This window comes from Gambusia affinis, linkage group LG11 (genome assembly GCF_019740435.1).
Source record: "Gambusia affinis linkage group LG11, SWU_Gaff_1.0, whole genome shotgun sequence".
NCBI classification, from domain to species: domain Eukaryota; kingdom Metazoa; phylum Chordata; class Actinopteri; order Cyprinodontiformes; family Poeciliidae; genus Gambusia; species Gambusia affinis.
In genome coordinates this window covers 3,614,747-3,640,738 of record NC_057878.1, presented here as the reverse complement: position 1 = coordinate 3,640,738, position 25,992 = coordinate 3,614,747, and the positions used below count along the sequence as shown (strand labels likewise).

The following is a 25,992-nucleotide window of genomic DNA, read 5'->3' as shown; positions in this document are numbered from 1 at the left end:
TTCCCCCTATTGAGGAACTAATCCAGGGTCCTTGTCCACTGGGTACGCCCATTTGGACCCCAACTTTAACCTCCTGGCTGATGTGTTGAGATGTCGCGTCTATATTTTCACATAATGTTCTTTTCTCATGAGGTTTCCACATGCGAAGCGCACCAGTCCCTCCTGCAGCAAAGCGCATCCTTGTACAGTTTAGATGACGTTCTCATTTCATCCCATTTCCTCCAGGAGTGAAAACTTCTTCCTGTCTGTCTGACCTTTCAACTCAGATCAGTACCAGATGTGTTTGACATAAAAGTAAAGAAATATGTCATTAGTCTGGCTGATAACCTAGTTGACAGTGTGTTTAAATATCTGGTATCTTTTTGAATAATTTATATTTTTAATGATCTTATAATTTTTTTAAGACAGGACAAAACGAGGTTACCCACTTGGTGACACTGTTCCATGTGCTGTTACAATATGGACTTGATATGATTTTATTTCTGTGGCATTTACAAACTGGAGGCATGTTTTAGGAAGCTAAAAAGTTTAGAGAGATAAAAAAAACAAAGCTAAACTGGAAATCTTGGGTTCTGTCACCTGGTCCAGCAGATTTTGTTGAACAGCTGCTGCATGGTCATGTTGTCCCACTCTAAGGCACGGGGAGCTCTCCAGGGCGCCTCCCTGGGAATCTACAAATTCACACGGCAGCATGAGAGAACTGCACAGGGACGCTGAAGCAGCAAAACAGCGATGTGAACGATCTAGACTGAGCGTTGCGTCACCTCCTGGCCCATCTCGTCCAACGTCCTGAAGAGGTTGTTGAAGTCCATGTAGACGATGGGGTTCCACATGGGAGGGAAGGAGCCTTTGAACGGGTACGACTTCCCCTGTCCGATCGATAAAAACCAGCGTTATAATCTCCCCGTGAACTTGATAAGTCACTGAAGGCTGCGTCCTTTATCACAGAATTTACAATGGAAGCAGATAAGATTGATGTAAGGTGATGTAAGTACTGGCGGCCATATTGGACCCATCAGTTCCACAGAGACTCTGACTGCAGGCACCTTGAAACACAACTGTTCCCCTTCTCCAGGTTTTGTTTTAGAATGCCCTGATATGAAAATACCTTTTGCCAATACTAATAATAATGTTATAACCGATGACGGTTATAACATTATAACCCATAATGTTGCAATATATTACATATATTGCACGTGTCCTGTAAAAAACAATGATAAAAGACCAAACAAAAAAAACTCTAGCTGCATTTCCATTGACCATAAATTGGGATTACAAAAATAAAGTTGCTTTATGGAAACACGGCAATTTACAACAAACTCACGTTTTCCATAAAACGGCTTTGCACTGGAGTAAGGTGGGTTTTTTTTCCGCCCATATCAGAATTGGTGATATGGGCGTTGCAGCTTCAACGAAGCTGCAACGGAAACACTTTTTTTGCATCATGCCGGTTAGCACACAGCAGTGACGCTTATTTGAGGCTCTGGCCTCCTTGGAGAACGCTCAGCTTTCTCCACCAGGGATCTCAGAGCATCACTAAAGTTCATAAACATTGAGTTTGTTTTTCTAAGGTGTTGAATCAACAGCTATTGCTTTAAAAAAAAAAATCGCCCCCATGACTCCCCTAAAATGCCGCACATATGCGTAGTCGCTCCAACGCCCCAATAAGACGCCAATGTTTCCTCTGTTGGCTAATAATGAGCGCTAGCATCTCAGCTGACTTAAGAATATATCTCATGCAACTGTTTTTTAATGTCTTCCCATGGCAAACGTATTAAATATCCCCTTTCCTATAAGTTTGCTGAATGTGTGTGTACTGTTCAGATTAGCATAGCAGTTGCCCTTTAGCCTCCGGCTGACCTCCAGACTGCTTAGTCAGAGTGACTGATCAGGACTCAAAGGGTTGTGTAGACAAGAGAAGAAGGACCTGTGTAATATTTTACTACTCCAGATAACAGCGTCCATAACTCCACACACTGTTTAAATGGGACCACCTGCTGCTTCTGTGCCACATTGGGAAAAAGTGATGAGAGGGCACAAATTGAGACAGATAAGCTTCACTCTCACGCTATCAGCGGAAACGTGCCGATTCCACGTTCACTCCAGTTTACGGCTGACCTCTGGTGACCGTCAGATTGTCCCTTCTGCAGGTCGTCTTCAAGTCAAGTTTAAGACTTTTACTGACGTTTGTAATGCAACCTTGACTTAAATTTAAGACCTAAAACGCCCCAAACAATAAATCTATGGAATAAGAGGGGAGGATGTATTACAAACAAGCATAGCAAAAAATTGTGAAGTTTCTGCTCTGTTTAGTAGCAGCTTTGTGCTTCTCACACACCATGCGACCATGTGGTGCCAAGCTTTGTTGTCAGTATTGTACAGGCTGACAGCAGAAGTGAAGATGAACATCGTCCAGCCAACCGCAGACAAATTTGCACTGAAATATGCAAAAAATAAAAATAAAAAATGCTAGCAAGAGTATGTTAGCGGCTAGTTAGCATTAGCCTTGAGGCACAAAACACAAGGACTGTGTGAGACTCAAACTTTCACCTGACAGAAAATGTACATATATGAGATGAAACAGACCTAACCTGTGATTAACGTAGTTAAGGCCTTAATTTTAGATACATGAATTAAGACTTTTTAAGACATTTTAAGAATGCTCAGACAACCTCAACACTCATGTCTGCATGGAATCTGCAATAGGTAATGCTGTCCAATCAGAGCTCAGCATATCCAGCTCTGGAAAAAATATTATTATCCACTGCATTGAACCCCATTGAAAACCTTCTGATTATTCCATCAAAAACTGATTCCTGAACTCTTCCTGAGTTTTTAAAACTTTAGCATTGTTGTTTCTAAATGAACATGAACTTGTTTTTTTGTTGTTTTTTTGCATTATTTGAGGTCTGAAAGCACGGCATCTCTTTCGTTATTTTGATCTTTTCTTATTTTCTGCAAATAAAAACTAAGTTTTTGCTTGGAATTTCAGAGACATGTCAGGAGTTCATAGAATAAGGGAGCAAAGTTCATTTTACTCAAACATGAACCTATAAAGAGTAAAATCAGAGAAACTCATCATTTTGCAGTGGTCTCTTATTTTTTTCCAGAGCTGTATCTGTTCTGCAAACCCCAGCATCCCTACCAGGACTGATCGTCTGTTGTCATAGTTGGTCTGTTTGTGGTGACTGGAAGTCTTTTCAAACCATTACTGGCTGTTCGCTGTAACTTTACTGTCGTTTAATTTGGTTTTCTGCAAATGAATCTTACATAAAACCGCCACATCAGCCTCGTTTTGCCTTGTAAAGATTTGACTTCAGCTTTCACCAGCTGTTTCCTGCTCATAAAATCCCGTTTTGATGTTAAACAGTAACTAAATACTAGCAGATATCAGCCTTTGACGACAGATAAAATGGGTTTGGGAATGTTGTAACCTCAGATGTTTGTTTATTTTTTCTTTTCTTGGAAATAATTCAATAAACTTTAAAACCTCAGATTACTTTGGATGAATCGTCTGTGACTCTAGATACGCTCATATTTCCAAGGGCGCTGTGCCAAACTCAAACTATCAGCCATTTCTCTTTTATGACTCTGGAAACTCTTTTCTCCAAACCGGTTGAAGGTCATAAATTCAAAGAACTCCCTCTGGTCAATAAGAAATTTCTCTGCAACACTGTTTCTGTGCTTAATGTGGAGCAGAAGTCACCTTCAGTTAGACGTGAACGCATTCACCTTCAGCAACCCAGATCCAACACAGCGCGGCAAAACGCCACGACTTCATTTAGATTTGTTTGACTTTTATTTGACCAGGTAAGTTGAATGCAAACAAATTCTTTTTCACAACAACAATTCTTAAAACATCATAGAACAGAATAATAACACAAAACTTGAAAAACTTTCTGTCATGAGGTTCAGTGAGTGGTGTTGAGGAAGACGCTGAGGACCCAGGCTGAAATTAAGAAATGAGGTTTTTAGTGCTGAAGTCAGCAAAATCAAGTCCAAAAGTCCAGGCAGCACAGAGAGGAAGGATAAAGCTCATCTACTGGTAGCAACAGGTAGACACGACTGATGACTGACAGATAGACACAGTTAGACAGATTCGACAAGGAACACAGGTGGGATTAAGAACACAGAGAGTAATCAGGGAACGAGAAACAGCTGGGAAGACAAGACAACAATACACACAGAAACCTAAAATAAACACACAGAAAACTCTAATCCTCACACTTTCTCGCTGACTAAGTGTATCATAGATGAGTCGACAATTTTTCAATTTTTTTTTTTTATGGAAATCAATATTGAAGTTAACTTACTAAGCTTTAGTTCTTCCAGCGTAAGACAAGTTCAATTCAAGACTTTTAAAGACGTTTTTATTGATAATAGAAACAAAATGTAAGACCAACCAACAAGAACAAAAAAACAAACAAAAAAACAAAACGAGTTATTTCATCCAAATGTTTATTCTAACAGAAATTATGACTTTTTGGTCCAGTGTGAAAGTTTCAAATTTTTAAAACCTTTCCAAAAATAAAAAAATAAACAAAAACTTAAATTACACAAATGCCTTATAACTATTATTTCCAAGCAACTATTTTACTGCATTCAATAAGGGTTTTTTTTTTTGTCTTCTAGCCGAGCAACATAAAAATGTTTGCAGAAAGTTTCTGTGTCGTCTGAATGTCCAGTTTCCGTCACATCCAAGCTGTCCGGTATTTTGTCCTGGTGTGAACCCAAGACGGCCGAATGTTGACATGAAACGACAAGCTGCTTAAATCCAGAACCCGTTTCACGGTGTGAACATTTATGTCATCTGATTAATGCAGGTCTTGCTTTACGTTTGTCCATCAAACAGTTAGTTGAATAACAGGTTGTATGTGACGGTAAAAGCTTTGTGCCGGGGTATTTTCATCGTGTGGACTTCTTTTCTGCCCACTGAAGTACATGAAGTTGTCGGTTTGGTTCACTTGTCGTATAAAACAGCAGCCTGGGCCTCCTGAGCCGACCCTCAGGCTGGGCCCCCATGCAGAACCAGGCCTGAGCAGCTCCTGACAGCACACACTGTGCAATCCACAGGCACACGTCTCAATAAAACCAATCCTTTTTTTGAATTTGAGCCCTTTCTGTCATTCTCTAACATGAACTCTGTCTCATTCATCCAAACTCAGCCGTCAGCAACCTTCATAACTGGAAGAGACATTTTTGTCTTTGGTCCGGCGGAGAGAAGTTGCATGACCCTTCAAAACAAAATTGATGTTTTTTTTTTTGTTTTTTTTTAAATCAATATCTTTAAGATTTTTTTTTATGAAAGAAAAACAACTTCAAATTCTGAAAATCAAACATTTCCAGAAAAGTGAATGCATAGATTTTCTTTAAGAGAACCTTCAAATGAGAATTTTTTAAAAACCCTTGGAGTTATTTAGGCAAGACTAAAATAAAATAAAATAAAATAAAATACCACGGCATATTAGGCCAGTTTCCAAAAGTAACAATCTAACATTTTGAAATTAATCTCAAAAAATTTCAAAAAAAAATTTGGAAATTTCCAAGATTTTAAAGTTGGAATTTTTTTAGAGGGAGAAAAAAAACGAGCAAATTTTAAACTTTTTGTCTTTTAAGTTTTTTTTTTTTTTTTTTCTTTTTTTCTGGACAATTTCTGAGATTGATCTTTACACTTCAAAGTTTTTTTTTTCTTTTTGGTGCTAATATGCTTCTACATAAAAAAAATACTGCAAAAACTTTCTCTAAGCAATAGGTATCAGAAACTGTAACAGCACTTTCTTATTACTCTTACATTTTTAACAGTTGCTCAAAACTTTTTGGTCAAAGTTAGTTAAGAGCCAAACACTTGAGGGCCTAAAGAGCCACTTGTGGCTGCAGACCCCTGATGGTTGAAATGGACAGAAATAAACTATTTAAATAAAGCGGTATTAATCTTTGTGCAACAACTTTATGTAATACCTTTCAGCTGAAATCCACAAAATGTTTGGTAATATTGTCTTTTTTTTTTTTTCCAAGTTATGCCTGCAGAGGATGAGGAACAGTATCTATATTACCCGGTGCTGTGATCTGTCACCATGGTTACGCTGGCCAACTGAATATAAAGACAGGAGAGTGGAGGGAGGAGGAGGTTGGCCGCCGTCCTTCCACATCAGTGAGCTGCAGGTCAGTCAGAACAGAAAGCGGTTCTCCAGGATGGAGCGGCTCTCGACACTCAAACATCAAATTAACTGAGGTTTAATCACAGCATCTGCTCAGCTACTGAGTCCTGATGAGGTGCTAGAATGATCCAACAGCCCACAACTCAAATATACACACCATTATGATTATGTCTAAGTCAGAAATGTGTACAGAAATTCAACACAGACATTTTTGCTATCATTTATGTTGGCATCATAGTTTCTTTTCATTGGATAAAAAAACGGGGTTTTTTTCAGCTCATGAAGTGAGTTATGAATTTGGAGTAAAACAAACAACGGGTGTTCCAGTTTCAGCTGCTTCTCTTTCACACTGCAGAGTCAAACCAAGCAAACCCTTCGAGAGACCTGTTCCCCTCCTCGCCTGTGGGGGCGCTGCACCAAGAACCACTGAAGAAAACACCACGAAAAGCCATTGGAGAAGACACCGAGCGCAACTTCCTTTGTCACGAAAGGTAAACAAAAATGGAGGGGTGTCAGACTGTAGTGGTGGTAGGATTTCTCTTTTGCCATTGGTTGAAGATCAGCAGCTATTTCTCCTGTTAGCGCAAACTTGCTAGCTTGCTCTGGTTGTATTTACCCAAAATGCCCTGTGCTAGAGTCAGCTGCCTGCTTTTGGAGCGCTCTGCGGTCCTTTCGCCGTTCTCAAAAACATTTGTACTGTGCCAGAGTTTACTCCAACCGAACCGAGATCGAGTCTTCTTAGGCAAACGGACTGGAGTTCCACTAAAGCGGATTAAACCGTGAATGCACCGTAAACCTCCCATTAATTACTCTAGACATGATCTGGTCTTACAAAACATGAGCATGCTTGATTTCAGCACCTTCTCTGAACATAAAGGGACCAACACGCGGAGAGGAACAGAAGCTGCTCAACCCAACAGAACTCTCCACGGTACAGAGGGAGCAGCAGGGCTCTTTCCCAACCTCTGATAAGGAGCAGCGTATTTATTCAGAGTATTTCCCCATCTCTGATAGTGAGTCCAGTGCGGAGCTGCGCTGCCTGTTAGACACTAGTTTGCTGATAAAGGAAACCAACTCTGGCCTTTAGGATTAGAATCTGCAACAGAAAAGCTGATTATCCTGGCGGCTTGCATGAAAGCTAACCCTAATTACACAAAGGCTTGCTAGATTACTACAAACTCCCGGTTTTACCAGAAAAAAAAAGACAGCCAGATGTTGTCATGTTGTCAGCCTGAATGCTTCCTGTTCCTTCACAAAGCAACGTTCTGATGGCGCCATCCTTTTGGCTTTACTTTTCTAAAGCGCTTCTGTGCAAATCAAAATTCAAGCTTTATTGGAGTTTTTACAACTGTGACATTCCTTGTTTTAAATTCCTTAAGTTGAATTAAACGGAACTTCGAAACGCTTTTTCTAAACTTCCGTAGGTAACCATTGTTTTTCTAAAACACCATGATTACCAAGCTGAAATTTGTGTTGTCCATCTGTATCCCACATATCTGCTAACGTGCATCATCTCACACTGATTTTGGTACAGAAACAAGATTCTCTGGTTCTTCTTCACCACCTATTAGTTTGAGCAAACAAAGCTCAAACATGGGGTTCCTCAAGGCGGTGTTCTTGGGTTACTTCTGTTTGTTTTCTACATGAACTGCATTAGCTCATGCCTAGCTAGATTGGACGGCATTACACCACTATGTACAAGGCAGCATGCTGGCACAGTTGTTAATTCTATTCAATTCAGTTCACTTTCATTCAATTCAGTCTACTCACATTGCGGCAATTCACAAAAAATGTCGTCTTGAGGCACTTTACAAAAAAATAGATGATTCAAGTTATGCCTCAGACCTATTGTAATTATTTTAATGTACTTTTACTTATAATAATTATTTGCTGCTGGTGTTATATAAATGAAACCAGCCTTGTCTATGTGCACCATAAGCCAGTGCAAGCAGTCAGTTATTAAACTATGAAAAAAAGGAACTTAAACAAGAAAATAGAAAAACTTCTTATAGATTTCAACAGAATGTCACAGAAAGTGCCAAAGTCTGGGGATATCCACTGTTACCATATCGTTTTAAAACACGGCATTTAGCATTTAGACCATGTAATACATTAAGACAGTAAAATAGATTTGACTATTTTTACTCGAGGTTTCATGGTGGAAGTCTCAAAGTGGCCTGTGTTTGGACTCAGACAGTGACAGGCACCTGGACAACTGTTCAATATTCAACACGGACATCCCACCAATCAGATTCTCCCAGGTTTCCGCTGTTCAATCAATTTCATGCCTCTTCACACAGCTGTATTCTTTAAAGAATTAAAGCAAAAGAACACAGACACACACACAAATAGTGGTTCTTTCTATGTTCACAGGGATTTGGCATTGACTTCCAATCATTTTTTGATTCATTTCTATAACCTAACCATAACCCAAGCAGCATAAGGAGCCAAACAGTTGGTCCCCACAACATAGTAGTTGTTAGAAAAATGGTCCTCACACTGTATCAAAGACAAAACCACACACACAAAAACATCCGCTCAGAGGCGTCTTGTTGAGCAGCTTTTGATGAGGATGGCTGCCATGGGAACCAGCCAGGAAGCTGTGAGTGCTGCGCCAATCGTACATGTCGCAGTAGATAGTCGCCAAGGAGACACAGGAGCTCACGTGACGACAACAGTCAGTGAGAGATTTCTTTTCTGACTGCCTCGTGTGTGTTTACTGGCGACATGACAGACAGCCGCTGAAGTAGGTCAATAGAACATGAGAGCTACTGACACAGCGGTGGGTCCAAACCACGCTTCACTGGCAATCAGTCATTATATAACTGGTGCAGCTTAATTGAAAATAGAGACTTGGGGACAACATTCCAATATGATAATAATAAAATCTCAAAACAAGTGTATTTGATGAAATTCTTAGGTTTAATAAACTGATCAAATTATTATGGTTTGACGAAAGGGTAGAAAAGTCACAACATGCTGCAGCGTGACAAGATGCCACCAGCCACCTTCCTATTGGAGGGGAAAAAACTACTATCCAATGACTGGTTTCAGCTGGCAAGTTGCCAACATGACACGCTGAATCTTAAATGTACGCATGATATAGAAAAGAAAAATAAACAAAGTGTTTTGCTACTAATTGTCAACACTGCAACAACATGCGAGATGGTCAGGAAAAAGTTTTAGTGGAAAACAAATAGCGAGGCAGAGGAAGATGCTAGCTTGACTTTGACAACCTTAACATGTAGATGTGCTGCAGAATTCATTGTCTGTTGTCCACACCTGCTCTGACAGATCAAAGTAGAGCAAATGTTTAAATTAGCTAATCTAGTAGCTACCACAGCAGTATCTAAGATACCACAGCAATCACTTATCAATAATAGTTTTAACAATCACAAAATAAACATCAAGCCTGACAACGTAACACTGGAACGGACTGAATGTTCTGTTGTTTGTGTGGGAAGTGTTTGCATGTTCTTTGGTGTTGAATCGCGATACGTACAGCGGAGTTGCTGTTTGTCAGTTGCTTTAGCATATTTTCTAAAGTATCTATATTGTTTTGATACCATCACTGAGCAAACAGTGGAGAAAAATAGAATAATAACCCTGACAATACCAACAGTTTTAGTTTTGAAATATAAATAATTGGATTTTTTTTCTGACAACAATAAATCAAAATCTTACAATAAATTTATCACGATAAATGATAAGCGATACGATAATAGTCCTGTAAACAGTACTATTTGCTTTGTGACACAGACAGCAATAGAGAAGAGAAAGTGTTCATGAATGATTTAAAGTAGATAATAGTATGCAGCGCAGTGTTTTCAATTGCCCTGTTTACAAGGATTACTACGACTTTAATTGAACGCTACGGTGAGCGGTGGTGGACATTTGGACAACTTTGTAGATAACGCTTTGTAAGTGTATTTGCACGCTATTGTGTCCACACCTTCAGGACAAAAGCTCAAAGTCCACCTCTGCATTCATGATTGAAACACAGCCTGCACTTCCTTTGGGAGAGCTGCCAGCCGCACTACTCAGCTTTACAACCTGACTATCAGAGTATATGCCAGCGAAGGCTAATTTAATCAGGCAGAGGAGCTCAGCTGCGGCAGGGAAAGTGGTGCACCCACCCAAACGAGATATGAGGAGAACAGAAAGAACAAAGGAAAATGGTATCTCTTTGTTTGCCTTTCATTTACTTAAAGAATTAAGAAACTACATTACAGAAATCCCAGAGGCAAAAATTAGCTTCTCTGGTCGGTAATGGTGGAGAGGAGAGGAGAGGAAGGCTGTCCTGCTGGCTGAAACAATAAGGTTTGGTTTTTAAACACTCCTGTCTCTACTGGTCAGGATAATGTAGTTCAGGGTGCGACCAACGTGAGGGAGAAAAAAAATCATCCAGAGAAATTGACTGCAAACTTTTAGCTAACTGCAACAAGAATTGTTGCACATAAAGCTACGGTGAGTAACTCTGTGCCCAGCAAAATAAGTAAGATTATTTAAAGTCAAGATTTCACTCTCCCCACACTCTGATGAAGGCCAATCGAATATATTCTGTAAGGATTATATGTCACAAATATATTACCAAAATTTGAAGGTCCTCCATACTTATCCATGTTCAGTTTAATTGACCCTGAATGGTGACCGACTGGTCGGAAATTTGGAAAGCCAGTGAAAGCAGCAGCATGCTAATTCAGACTCTCCTATCAATATTAAGGGTTTATTGACTTAAAACAAGCTCTTGTAGCTGGCTGAAAAGTGACTTGCAAATTAGTTTTGTCTTATTTCAACCACACTAAAAATATCTGCTCTAAAAACTGGACCAGAGGTTTTAATGGTAGCCATGCTAAGTGTGGTAATCGGCAGCATAAGATGCTAAAGACAGCTTAAAATGTCAACTCTGTAGTTACAGCTGAATCCTGTTTCAGTGACTTCTCTCCCACACTGCAATGTGACTTGACTTGTGCTCTTAACATCAAAAAGTTAATGATCCACTGGAATCCCTGAAAGGTTTTCAAATCGTCACACAAAACCTGATTTTTTCAAACGCAACATCTCAGGTCCTTGAACAAAGTCTGGAAAACTAGACTACAAGAATGCAGCTGACTATTATTCATCATTTAGGAAAGAAATGGACACATCATTTTGGTATTTAAAACAAAAAAAAAGGCCGAGTTCACGCTTTGTTGGAACACAGATATTACAAATTGTTACATTTACAAACCAGGTTTCATGCTTCACACCTGAAAAAACAGAAAACACTTTTTTTGTTCACAAAGGAAACAAAAGAAAGTGATTAGATATTCTATACCAGACAAAAAAATCTGAAACTTACACTAAAAAATACATGAGGATTTAGTTTAGAGGCTGGATTGGGTCTAAAATATCCACTGGACATGATGACCAATCATGATCCAACATGACTAATTAAGTCTAATGAACTACTCTACGTTACTTTCTTTTTTTAAGCTTCTTGCTCCTCTGTTTAGACTAGATTAGTAGATAAACACAAGTTTTATGGTGCCTTAATTTTCTCTGTGCTGGTTGTATTTATTGTAGGCTTATTAAAAAGGCGCCACAGACGCCTGAGTCCGACCCGACCGTCATGCAGATCATTTTGATTTGGGTCATAAATCTACACTCTAATTCAGATAGGCTGCTCACTCCAGTCACCGACTATTGAATCACACAAACAGAAACAGACACATTCAATAAACTAAAATATACGAGTCTCATTCAGCAGAATAAAAGAACCTGTAGAAAATGACTTTTCAAACACTCTTTTAACTAAGCACACATTGCTGTTTTTAAACAGTTTTTTTTATTGATCTGATTAATTTGAAATGTCATGTTTCAGTAAGTAAGCAGAAAATCATCATAATTACCATTAATTAAGGATTTCAAACAATAGTCTGTGTGTAATTACTCTAGAATTTGAGTTTCACTTCGTGATAAAGTTCCTGAAATAAATGGACTTTTCAATAATAGTGACAGAGTTAATGAAACTGAGGGACTCACATTGACGTAGTGCACCAGGTGTTCCTGCTCGTTGACTTTGTAGGTCTTGATGCCGTACTCTTTAGCCAGCCGCAGGATGCGGTTCTGAGTCGGTCCGATGTAGGCCCCACCCAGGTCTACCCACTTTGTCTCCTTGTTCTGGAAGCAACAGAGGGAAACGGATCGCATGCCAGAAAGAGGTCAGAGTTATGTTGTATAAAACAGGGCTGACTCTGCTATAAGCAATACATATGTAACAATTATTTCCAGTTCACGAGATCAAACAGAACAAACTACTTTAAACACCAGAACAAAACGAGGGTTCAACATTTTCAGGAAGTATGAGTCCATGATTTTGTTTGTAAAAAAAGTCCATTGAACGTGTCAACTTTGAAGTAAGTGTCATTATTTAGTGAATGACTCTTCATGTACATCACACATGTACATGGATGATACATTATATAGCATAATAACAGGAGTAACACTATCACATGACATGAAGCTCAAAAAAGTCAATTTTGCATAACACCGCCCCTTTAAGGCTTTATTCCAGAAACACATTGCTGCTGTACCAAACAGCTGACCATGTCAGTCGTACCCGGACAGTGAAGGTGCGGCCGCCGACTCGATTCCTGGCCTCCAGCACTACAGGATTCAGCCCGCTAGCTTTCAGCAGCTTTGCAGCGCTCAAACCTGAAAAACACAGATAAACACACAGACAGAGATGTAGGTGCTTCAAATATGTTCACTTGTATGTTTTTTTTTTACATTTTTTCTTTATTTTCAATAACCACAGATCAGTGTAGAGAGTTGAAAACAAACAGGGTTAGGGAAACTTCTTAGCAACAAATCACAAGGCAGCTAATGTGCTGATCATGTGAGACACAGACCAGAGCAAACGACTCTGCTTCACTTTCACTCCTGCACTGACTGAGCCAGTGCTGGTGTTGGGAGACAGATCTCTGGCAACCAAAGCCTCACTGTTAGACGGTGAATCCTAGGCGCACAAATGAGCGTTACTACAGATCCTTCCTCCCAGCAGCCATTAGACTTCACAACCATCACTGCTTTTCCAACAATATCATTGATTTAAAACAAGCTCATATTTCTTGCTGAAAATCTACTTGTATGTTAGTTTGGTCTCATTTCAACTGTACTATGATATTTGCACTAGAAACTAGACCAAAGATACTTTGGTAAGATTGTGTGTTTTTGGTGTGATCTCAATTGAAAACTTTATTTTTCCTGCAAGCACTCTGTTGACAACAATGTTAAATAGCCATGATCATTTTATTGCGTCTTACTTTCAGTACAGCAAGGAAATAAAACCTCTTCCTTCTAAGATTTGAACCAGTTTTTGGTCCAGACACACAGAGCGGCTCACAAACTATCCCATCGCTCCTCTCACCAGGTTAACACATCTGTGTAAATATTTTTCTGTCCTTTGGCCTAAATTCTTTTCTTCCCTCATCGTCTTCACGAACCCCCACCTCTTCCCACGACTGAGTCCCACTAAGCCTGTTGAGACCAGCGGGGTTTAAACCAGTTTAAGTCCAGTTTGCTGGGTTTTCTCTGGCCTCAGCCCTGCTGGCTCACTCTGCACTCAAATTGATGCCATCTTCTGAAGTTAAAAGCAAAAACAAAGAGGTTCTGTCTGCGTCTCTTGTTTATGCCTACAGCTATCACTGCTAAAACCCAACGTCCTGTTGGGATAACGCTCAGATCACAGAGATGGTTTTCCATTAGCGAGGCTTCCTCTTTTTTTTTTTTTTTTTAGTTTATAAAAAAAAAGTTATATATATAAAAGAATAAATCACTACAATAGAATCGAAATATATTTTATTTTCCCTCACATTTACTCCCAGGTGAAGTAGAAAAATTTCAGTATAAGACTTTAAATTACTGTACACTTCTGAAACTGTACAGGATTGTATCGACACCTTCCTAAAATAATGACCCGATTAATTTTTTGCCAAAAGTCATTTTTGCAAACTAAAAAAAAATAAAATAAAATAAGAAAAAAATAATAATCATGTCCTCTTTTATTTTCCAAAAAGATTTTTTGGGCAGCAATAAAATAAAAAATAAAAAATCAGTTTTGCCAAAAAATAACTTAGGCTGTTATTTTAGGAAGATGACAACATGTTACTATTAAAATAGCGTTTTCATATTAAGTATACTCAGGAAAACTTTTGCATTTCCTAGGTGAATATTCCCTGTGATAATTTAAGTAAAGAGTGAAGTGAACATAGTAGAATGCATAAAGAATATGTCATTTTTCTATTTAAAAACAAAAAAATGATCTAATAAACATCTCTAAACCTGCAGTGTACACACATGCTCTGTCAATAACTTTCACAGTAGTCAATGTCTCACTCAATTTTTTGTTTTTGGCTGTTTCCTTAGCAACCTCTCTAAATCTAACTGGTTCTATAAACCACCTTCATCCTGCTCCTGTGCTGAATATCTGAGTTAAAACCAGAAGTGTCCATGTTTTGAACTCCCCAGGGACTGCAGCGATCCGTTAGCCTGGAAATCACCTTCCGACGTAATTCTGCTGGATTCTCATCTCCTTTCACGGCTCAGTCTCCGTTTTCTCCCATTGACTTAGATCTTTACAGTAGAATTTCAACCGGGCCAATCAGCAAACAGATGGAGACGCTCTAAACATTGATTTTCTACAGTTTATACTGTATTCTAGCTACCTGGCTGGTTTAGCTAGTTTCACCGAAGCTGTTCAGTCTGTCTGGGCTGAGCTTCCAAACACTGAATCAACATCAACAGCTCAACGCCTCTCCATTCGCCGTGGAGAACGGTTGTTTCTTAAAATATATCCACAGGTCAGCCTGAAGTTAACTGAAATGTGTCAGTTAGCCAATCAGAGGTTTCCAAAGTTGTGACATCATCATCTGGGCCTTCCCTCCTCATACTGTATGTAAACTTCTGATCTTGAAGAAATCAATAAATAAATCTGACACATTCTGTTATTGTGGCAACTAAAACGAGAGACGTTTGGTCTGATGTAGCTTCAGAAGGAGAAAAAAGGTGTTTGTGTTTATTCAGTATATGTAAACTTCTGGTTTCAACTTGATGTTGATGTGAAACACGAATCATATCTGATCAATTCAACGTGACGTTCATATCAGTGAACGGAGCTGGGAAAAAAAATAATTCATGAAAGTCAAGATTTTCATGCTTCTAGCAAGGGAGAGGTAAAAACCATGAAACGAGAAACAGGAAGAGCCTGATGGCTGGAACATGATGATGCATTGCTTTCTGTTATTCACTGGGTTCACTAATCAGTCATACTTTATGGGTTTCGTTTTATTTTTGGACAAAAAAGGGGGCTAACGTGTGCCTGTTTTCACGTCTGCGGAGGATCTGTCGTTTGTTTCCAGTGAATTCCTAAACGGACAGAGTAGCAGCATCCTGTTGCTTTTTTTGCTTTCACAATAAAAAATGTCCATCTCACAGTTTTTCAAAATACACAAATTTTGAATACGCAGAGCATGTTAAACCATCATCCGCTGAACCACATTCCCGCTTCGGAATAACAACTTTGAAGTGAGATTAAGTGACACCAGTCCAGTCTGGTCAGATTTCATCTCAACTCATTTGCCTTAGAGCGTTTGGTTGTACAACCAAAACGAAAGCAAGAGTCCAACATTAGTGGGTGAAACGGCTTGTGGTCTTTTACCAAAAACTAAAATCTGACGCTCCATTTTTTTGTCCACTTTTCTCAAAGACTCGTCATACTGACACAGACGAGTGTGAATATGACGAGTCAAACAATATAAAACAATATCCTCATGAGTGGACACACAGTTCTTACAGTCGGAGGAGGTTTAGTTCAGTTTAACATTATTCAATAAGCCCAAAGATGTTCTTATGCAGATGATTCAAGAGTGTTGATTTTCATTCAGTCTTCCTCCCTGTCACTCGTCTCTTCGCTCTCACAGCTTCTGTCCCCCCAGGGCGTCTAAATCACATCAGCCTTTCTTCAGGGACCCAAAACGTGAGCCGACCCAGAACCTTCAGCCAGGAGTTTAAGACTTGTGTATTAAAAGCAGAACTGGGTTCCTCACAATACGTCTCAGTACCAAAGTTTCAAATCCAAAGTGAAGGCAAGTTTTGATAGGATGTGTAAAACAAAAACTAAACTAAGATCTTTTTTTCACTGATGGCTCTGATTCTACTGAACAAAATATAAGAGAGCACCAATAGAAATTTATAGTCGACAACATCACATACTAATGTGAAATTGGAAATTTTTTGTTGACAAAAATCAAACTTTGTGAAAGGCATGCACCTCTTAAACCTGGCTAACAGCAAGTCCAATGTTTTTCCAGAAATGTAATTTCTTTTTTTATGTGGCTGTTGATGCTACCATCAGTCGCACTAAACCAGTGAAGGCCACGCTGAAATACTGACATGAAAAGTATGAACAATCCAGATTTCAGAGTTCAGCTTTATGTTCATAATCAGAACCGACTTCTCCAGTGATCAATAAAATGTTCAGCTGTTTTCTTTAGCTGGAAGGAAAGAATAGTGATGGGTTCTGGAATTACGGTTATTTAGACAGGTAGTCAGAAAAATGTTAGATTGCTTTGCTGAATGAGCGATAAGGTATTATGGCACCTTAGCTTGAAAAATGTGAACTGCATAAAAAAACAAAAAAAACAAACAAACACTAAAACCTTCAGAGCAGATCAGTTAATGTGAGTATATTTGAAGCCTCCGAAGAAAGTCTTTCTTGGTGGCCGGCCTGCCCTTTCTGCTGAATATAAAGTAGAACCAGGTTTTTCAATATTTTACATTAGATACTCTGAGGCAATGGGCCTCTTTTTAGGACAGAATGTTGTTCATCAAACAGGTTCATCAGAGCAGGCAGTAAAACAGCTTCCTTCTGACATGAAATCCTAAATGAAATGAAAGAAAAAGAAAGTCAAACATCATCCTGCTACCACTTCCTGTCATCTTCTTCATCATTTCTACCAGTAGCAGCATCCTGTTGCTTTTTTTGCTTTTCACAATAAAAAATGTCCATCTCAGTTTTGCCAAATACACAAATTTTAATACAGCCCAAAAATCACCTCATTCTACTGGAGACTTTTCAAAAAAAAAAAAAAAAATATATATAAATAAAACTAAACATGTTTTTTTCTAAATTAGCATATTCCCATTAAGAAGACGAAAATCTGGGCTGACTGATCGGTCGGCCAGTTTATCGCCGCACCTTAGATTCTTAGGTTAATAAACTTTGTTTCATGTAGGGGATGACTGTGAAACCTCTGGAGATAATTATTCTTCATAAGATCAAGAAAATCATGGACAACCCTGACCTTCATTTTAGTGCAGCACAGACCGCTGCAGAAAATCTTTCCTGCCAACAGCCATCGCCATCTTCAATAACTCTAAAGGATTTGAATTTGGAGCAGCATCTTAACATCTTAACAGATCCATCCATCTGACCTCTTATAGGTCAGATGGATCTGGTTGTTGTCAAAGTTGAATTTTCATTGTTGTAAAACCCTAAAATAGAACTACAACTGTAAAACACGCATTTTATAGAACAATTATGAATTCAGCTTGATCATTCTTCAAAAAGTTTGACAGTTCAAGCCTAGAGCCCTCCCTCAGAAACACACACACACACACACACACACACACACACACAGATGAGAAACTTCCAGTTGTACAAATATCCATCAGCTCCATGTCTTCAGATGGAGGAATTTCCTTTGATCAGAATCATGTTCAGGTTTAGGCTAATAAACCATACATTGTGTCCTTATGGATGTGTAAACACAGGCACTTCCTGCTCTCTGTGCTCAGAACAATGCTCTGTTCCTGGATAGGCTCGGCCAATTCTGGACGAGTTCATCAGTCGACATATTCCACAAATCCTCCCCTTCATGGATTATTAGGAGTAACTTTGTGAGAATCGCCTCATCGGTGCTTTACTTTAAAACCACTTCCCTTCATCTTTCCGTTTTCACATCCCTGACCCTCGACTTCCCTGTTTTCAAACTCGTTTCCCTTTCTTCGCTCCCCAAACTCTCGGCTCCTCCTCTGTTCCTGTAGAACCTCATTTTACCCAGGCCAGTGAAGGCCACGCTGAAATACTGACATGAAGCAAACAATAGAGTATATGGCTTGCACCATCCATAACAAACCTGTTGACTTCTAGTTAGGATCAGAACTGAGTGCTGTAATCACAAACTTGAACTTTAGCTTTCTGTAAAGCAAACTGCATTGGATTTATGGTGTACTCAGATTCAGACACGTTACGCAAGAAGGTCTTTAAGTAAACTGACTCATTCAAACAGGAGAGAAAAGCAGACCCTCAAACTGAACCGCACTCAGGCTAAAATGCCTCCGAGGGCCGGTTCTGTTGAGGCCCGCACTCCTCTTCTCCAGTGATCAAACACAGAGACGCTCAGTTTTCTTTAAAGGGAAAGAATGAAGGGTTTGTTTTATTATTATTTCAACTATGACTTTTAAGACCATTTACAAACGAAGTTTAAGATGTGTACTATGACAGAAATGTACTATATAAATATATGAACATTAAAAAATGCAATACAAAAAAAAAGGTAACTCGGTAATAGTTGAATTTTCATTGACCATATAATCATTGTGTAATTTCATATTTCACAAATAAGTTTGCTTCATGGAGACACCAAATTTGGAGGAAACCCCCCCCCCCCCCCCCCTTGTTTTTTGATAAAAAGTTTGTTTTGCAAAGCCACAATAGAAACACTTTATTTCTAACATCACACGAGTCACATGACCAACAGTCAGATGTTGCTGCTGGTGGAAACCATGAAGAAGAAGACAAGGACATACAGTGAGGCGAGTTTTTTTAATGACTTATTGATTCAACACAGCAGTTGCACAGTTGCCTTTTTTTCCAACATTAGCGGAATATTGACAAGGTTTTCACTCAGTTGTAATGGTAACTGGATAATGTGAGATAAATAAAAGAGAAAAGCGCTTGTTACAGAACCAATTTCCTCGTATACTTTTTTCCTTGTGGTTTTCTCGAGGTAACAACTTCATTTTGTCATTCAGACAGTAATCATTTGCTGAACTTGATCATGAATCGTAAAACAGATACATTTTTAAACATAGCAGTGATGTTTGGGCTGTACTGTCTTCACTCAATATACTATATTCCTGTTGTCTGGTGAGTCTGATTAACAGTGGGTCACTGTAAGCAGTAGTTCTTATGGCGGGAAATAATTTTCCCGAGATAGTTTCTGGCGACCCTCTAGCCCGGCGCCTCAATGTGTTCTACTTTTTCGAAAAACAAATAGATTGAAGTTGTAGTAACTATAGTAACGGCAGCAGACTTGAGTCGTGTTCTACTCCAGGCTAATCCATACATTGTGTCCTGTGGAGCACAGGCACTTCCTGCTCTCTGTGCTCAGAACAATGCTCTGTTTCCTGGAACTACTTGGCCTCTCTCTCTTCATGAAAGTGTCGCCTAACAGACCGAGTTTCCTCCATGCTTCCTCTGACAGAAGGCGACCACCATCACCACCATGACCATCACCAACAACAACAACAAGCAGCTGCTGCTGCGGTGAAACGAACAGCTGCTCAGCCTCACTGATGGAACCAGGAATGATTTCTGCCCACCCTTCCCTCCTCCAGCAGCCCTCCTCTTCCTCTTATGTAAGACAAAGTCCGCTGCGGCTGATTAGCCGTTACTTAACCCACAATAAAGCAGCGGAGGGAGGGAGGTGGGGGGAGAGATACGTGGATGGAAACCGGAATCAAGGGAAGCGGATCGCTCTGTGTCCGTTTCCTCCCCCAGCGGTGATCCAGCGGCTCTTGTGCAACAGTTGCGCCGGCCACCCCGCCCACAGCGCCCGGACTCAAGTCTCCCCAGGATCAATAATCATCCCTAGAAGTCGCTCCTACCTGATATCCCCGCTCCGATCACCACAACGTCGTAGTTGTTGCCGGGTGCCGTCATGGTTCCCGTCTGCCGCTCTGCTCCGAACCGAACCGTCCGATCGCCGCTGAACGCAGGGCTGCACACCGAGGAGCGCATCTGTATTAAACAGGCCCACACCCACCTGGCTCCGCCCACATATAGTAAAGCGGCCCCCGCGCGCGCGCCGGGGGAAGGAGGATTAATTGAGGGAGGTGTCCGTGGGTCTGCGGGGTGAACAGGACGTGAACTTCATTCCTGATCAGATAAGATTTGCCAGGCCCAAAGTCTTCTCTGATCAGGGGTTTGTTTGTTATTTCAGTCAAAGATTGATGGCGGAATGATCGAAAATCGTTGAGTTGATTCCAAAAACCATAAAAACAGGAGAATTATCCTCCTTTCACAGCTGTTCTGTCTCAACTTTTTGCCGGGGAAAGCAAAAAAATAAAATAAAAAAAAATTCAACTTCAAATCACTTTGAGGCTATACACTTCTTTTTAAGTTTCTTCTTCTGTCCAATAATAAATTAAACGGACAGTTTTGTATATATTTACTTAAATTCATCCTCAGATGTTTATGGTTTTATTTGCTACAGAATTTGAATCAAGTAAGAAATCTGGTGAATAAATGAGAAATAATTTCTTGTATCCAAAGCTTTCATTGAATTTGTTTATTTATTTTTTTGATTATGTCTGTAAAAATTTTACTCTTAATAAAATTAACAAAAAGTGGAAAATTTTCACTTTTATCATTAATAAAAAAGTGTTCATCTGCAATGCAGACGCAGACCAGATCTAATCCACTCTAGAGCTGCACACTGTAAAACGTAATAAGTGGACTTTACTTTAAATAAGTATGCTTAAAAAAAGAAGTTTTCATAACCTCAAAATGTTGTTTATTCTGTTCATCTTAAGTTGACAACGTGACTAACTTGATGATTTTGAATAAGTTTTAATGACAAAAACTTAAATACTGTAATACCTAATTAGTTCTCCTTACTGAAAAAGTATGCAAACAGGCCTCATTTTTCTTTAGTTTTCATTAAATTAGCTGATTAAGTAACATTAACTTGTGCAATTTTACCTCAACCTAATAAATCTGAAACTGTTGTCATTACTGTAAGGACACCAAAAGGTTGTTGTTGTTTTTTTAACGTAAAACTGCAAATATAAAAAGAAAACTATTGAATAAAAAGATTTCCTGGCTTTCTCTTTGTTTCTTTGTCCAAACTAACAGAAAACAGTGATAGTTGCATTTTTCTACTAAACAGTAAACTTACACTTAGTGTTTTTCCTTGAATAAATTTGATTATAGTTTTAACAAATGGACTCCAGTTTTTTTTAAAGTTGGATTACCTGTTCTCATTTTTCAGTGTAGTTGCGTAAAGCTGCGGTGGTGCTCTGTTAAAGTATTCATAGTCCTGGATCTTTCTCACACAGTGTCGCATTCTGCCACAAACTGTAACATGTTCAGAAACATAAACAGAATGTGTCAGTTTGCAGGTGAACACTGCGGTAACAAAGAGCTTCATTTCTGGAGAGATGGTCTGTGATGACCATTGTTACATTTGGAGGAAGAACAGGGATGGTTGTACCATCCTAGCTGTCAAGCATGGTGGTGGCAGCATCATGGTGTGGGGTTGTTTTGCTTTAGGAGAAACTGGTTCACTTCATAAAATAGATTGCATCATGAGGAAGTAAATACTGAAGCAACATCTACAGACATCAGCCAGGAAGTAAAACTTTGGGCACAGATTGGTTTTCCAAATGGACCAATCTGTCCATCTGGAAGACCAAACTGGTCACAGAGTGACTTAAGGACGACACAGTCAGGATTTTGGTTTGACCATCACAAAGTTCTGACCTCAGTCCTATGGAGATGTTGTGGGCGGGCCTGAAAAGGTGTGTTTTGAGGATTTCCAAAATGGACTCAGTTCAGTCAGTTCTGTTTGAAGTAATGGACCAGAACTCCAGGAGAATATTGGGAGAAGTTTCCATAAGGAAACCCAAAAGGTTCGACCCATCCGGTACAAAGCCCATGCTGCCAAATACTGAGCAGGTGTATGTAAAGTTCTGATCTTGAAGATGGATTCTTTCTCTCATTTTTGTGGCTTTTGGGAAATGGAAATCATTTCAGTGAATCCAACTGAAGAGAAGCTTGGTTTTGATTTATCTTCAGACAGTAAAAAAACAAAAAAACACCCAAAAGGTTTATTAGTCTTTTTGTTCCTTGAAGTTAAACTTCTGGTTTCGAATGCATGAATCGTCTCCATCCTGCTTCAGATTTGTTCTGGTCTGTCAGATAAAATACTAACAAAATACCTGAAGGTTTATGGCTGCAGTGTGGCAAAATGTAACAACGTGTATCAATACTCTTGCAACTGTCTCTGCAATGTTCTACTTCTTTTTTTAAACACAGACATAAATGTACTGAATTAGAAATTTATTTTGATAACTCTGCGCCAGTACAGCACACTTAAATACACCAATAGTTTCACAAGTTTGGTCAAACATGGGAAAAAAAACCACAACTTTAATTTGTTCAGTCAGTTCAGACAGGAGTAGAATAACAGATTGGCAACAAACACAACAAAAACTGTTGCAAACCTTCTTTCAAATGGTTCAGAAGAGCAACTAGGAATTCTGATCATAATGTAAAATGAATATTAAAGTCCGATGTCACTCAGAGCATGAAGCATAGAGTTAGACTGAATAGATCTGCTCTGACAGATGGGAAACATTGTCACCAATACGAGCTAGAATTTGTTTTTCAATACCAATACAGATATCGAATACTTCTCAGAGCGATGCTGGTAAAAACGAGCAATTTTGTGAAGACTTTCTGAAGGTGGAGTTTCAGAAAGAGCAGGGGTTTCTTAAAGAGACAGAGGCCCAATTTCAAGACATTCATTTACCAATTAAAAGTTCTTTCAACTCATTTTTGATTCATGCAGCATTTTTGCAAGTGAAGGCAACATAATGACTTAATTGTGCCATCAAATGGCACAATGTGCCTGGAAAACACATAACACTGCCCCTTTAACTCTGCAGTTGTGACCCTGTGTGTCCTGTCATGCTATGGCACAGTGGCCTACATCCAGGCCGCTCCGTCTGTGTGACTCACAGGCTTTGCACATACATGTGGTTAGAGACTAAAACGACGCTTTGCGTTCTTTAGCTTTTGTTTCCCTCTTGTGGCCACTTGAAAGTGCTGAGATGTCCACTGCAATTTTAGACATCCAGCTTTTATTGAACACATTCCAGTCATATCTGACAGAACAGAACCCCCTGACTTAGGTTGGCATGTGTGACAGATTGCCAGAATTTTTATTCATTTATTTTATTTTGGCAAAGTGAACACAGATGAAGTGAAACTCTCTGCTTCACCTGCTTAGATTTGACGCAATGCATGGACATCCTTTTAGTTCACATTTCAGCTGGGCTGGATATACATTAAGGTTCCCCTCTTGGCGTAATCTGAGCATGATTGTCAGTAATCCTAATCCTCATCTATGGAATAAGCTACTAAAGTCCGACGCCAGCACATCGATGTCCTTTCAGGGAGTAGGGCAGTGAGACTGAGCAGGAAAGGAGAAGGTGAGCGTGTCGATACAGAAATGTTCCTCTGATCCTGATTAATCAGAAATTGTTCACTTCTAGAACCTCCTTTTATTTCATTTTACAGAGTCTTGCAACAGAAGACACAGTTATGGTTAAATGAAAGCATTCTCCCGTTAATGGATTTCACATCTCTTGTGCATATTACATAAATGGTTTCTTAAAACCTTTTCCTTTTAAATACATTTATTTTATATGTTTTATGTAAGTCTTATGTCAAGTCATTTTGGCAAAGTGCAATGTTTTTAGATGGCTTAAAAGTGACAAAAATCATGTTTCATCTTTCTTCCACTAAAAGTTGTGTTGTGTAACCTTTAGAAAAAATATATTTTTTTAAAATATTTGTTGAAACTATCTCTATTCTCTATGTTGTGACAGTAAGGTACGAGACAGATGATCCGTAAAAAAAATTAAATATTGAGCTCCTCTGCCTTCTCCCAGTGCTAACCTAGAGACAGCCAATCAGAGAGAGGGGGTGGGTCCTGGCGCTATCAATCACCCTCCATGTGGCGCAGCTCATCCCCTCACTCTGCTACGCTGCAGTTAGCACAGCGTGTCATGAATGCTACAGCTAGTTAGCATGGCCCATGATGACGGTGGATAAACAGTTTTCCTGTAACGATAAGTTGTTTCTCTACCATCAGCACATTTAGCAGCACATACAAGAGGTTGATCGACAGCGCCAAGACCCTCCTCCTGGCTCTGATTGGTTGATTTTGTTCTGAAGCACTGAATTGGTACAGATGGCAATATCCACTCAGAGAGGCGGTGGAGGAAATTGATCTTCTCGCAGATTATCTGTCTCATAACGTACTGTCACAACTTGTTGAGTTTTTATTTTGTTTATTAAAGCAATTTCTGTTAATGTGATGACCATCTGAAAACATACTCTAATGGCTGGGGTTATAACAAACATGTCTAAAATTTTAAGGGGTATGAAATTTCTTTATAAGGTGCTGCACGTTGTTTTGCTCAGGTTTCAAACACTTCTTTAGCGTTAATGAGATCCAACATATGAAATTCACTCACCCAACACCTCCTCCTAGTTATTATTATCATCATTTATCTTCATATTTACTCTCTGTGTTGTCTGAATAATAATCAGAAAATTCCACAGTTTACAGTCAAGTAGAGTGAACACGATGTGTGTCCTGGGACTTGCCACCAGAGGGCAGCAGCATCCTAACATCGTCAGAAACGGTTCGTCCGCCTTGAATCTTGACCCCCTCATCCTCCTCCCAAAGAAGAAGAAAAAAGTCTCTGTTGCCTGAAAAGGTCCAACATGCTTTATGTAAAATTAAGCCTTACCACAATCTAAACCTTACTTCCTTTACACATAACCATACAGTCACCTTTAATAAGTCAGAATACTGAAAAGGTCCATTATTTTATAGATTAATTACAGACTCACTGATGTTTTAAAACCTTAATTTCTGCTAATAATCATGACTGTTTACTTACAGTTAATAAAAACCCAATATCTAAAGGTCGGTTGTCTTGCTATGTTGTCTTTTAAACGGTTTTATGTTGTTCGAGGTGTCTGGTGACGCATGCTGCAAATTAGCTAAGGCTATAAATGTCACATGGTTCGGTATTTGTTCATACTTGTAAAATTCTTTCTCTCTTTATTGTTTATTTGCATGGGGGCAACAGAACAATAAAAAGCATTTAAGAACGAAACCTTGGTTTTAAAAGAACATTGATTGAGCACCTGCTCAAAGATCATTTTCAAAAAAGTTATGCTCAACCTGGCAAATGAATCCCACTGGAATGCATATTCTAAATTATTGAACATGACTGCGCATAGGCCTCCAACACAATTTTCTAATTTTACCTAATAAATTCCTTTATCCTGCGATCAGAACATTTGGTGCCAGTTTAGCTGGGTTTTCTTTTTTTCCTGCCAGTAAACATTTCCAGCTGGTCGCAGTCCCAGAACCTCCTGATTTGACTCTTTTAGGCGATGTTTTCTATCTGATTTGGTCAATTAAGTCAGCATTACACACTCGGTGAAACCCCCAATTTACAGAAAACAGAGAATGATAGAAGTTTCCTACGCCTCACTGGCCACACAGACGAATCTTCTTCTAGGGTTTCCAAGTGATTTACAGGAATTAAAACACTGTATTGGTGTTGGTTATTGTCCAACACCAATAACCAAAGAAAATAACCCCCCAAAAAAACAAAAAACTTCATTTTAACTTTGTGTAAAAACCGTGGCAGACAATAAACCTCAAAGCACTGAATATGTGAATGCAATTTAAGGTTTTAT

At 39.2% G+C, this 25,992-nt stretch overlaps 1 protein-coding gene across 1 annotated transcript in view; it reads right to left on the bottom strand.

Annotated features, from left to right (window-relative positions):
* The window catches only part of mao (monoamine oxidase), a 32,572-nt gene extending 12,041 nt beyond the window's left edge, over nt 1–20,531 (bottom strand). The window contains exons 1-5 of the mRNA XM_044132609.1: nt 20,091–20,531; nt 12,760–12,854; nt 12,183–12,320; nt 765–869; nt 580–671 (exon numbers count right to left, since the gene is read on the bottom strand). Coding sequence (XP_043988544.1) covers nt 580–671; nt 765–869; nt 12,183–12,320; nt 12,760–12,854; nt 20,091–20,223 — 563 coding nt within the window. The 5' untranslated portion in view covers nt 20,224–20,531. The remainder of the gene's footprint in view (nt 1–579; nt 672–764; nt 870–12,182; nt 12,321–12,759; nt 12,855–20,090) is intronic.
* Nucleotides 20,532–25,992: the final 5,461 nt, after the last annotated feature.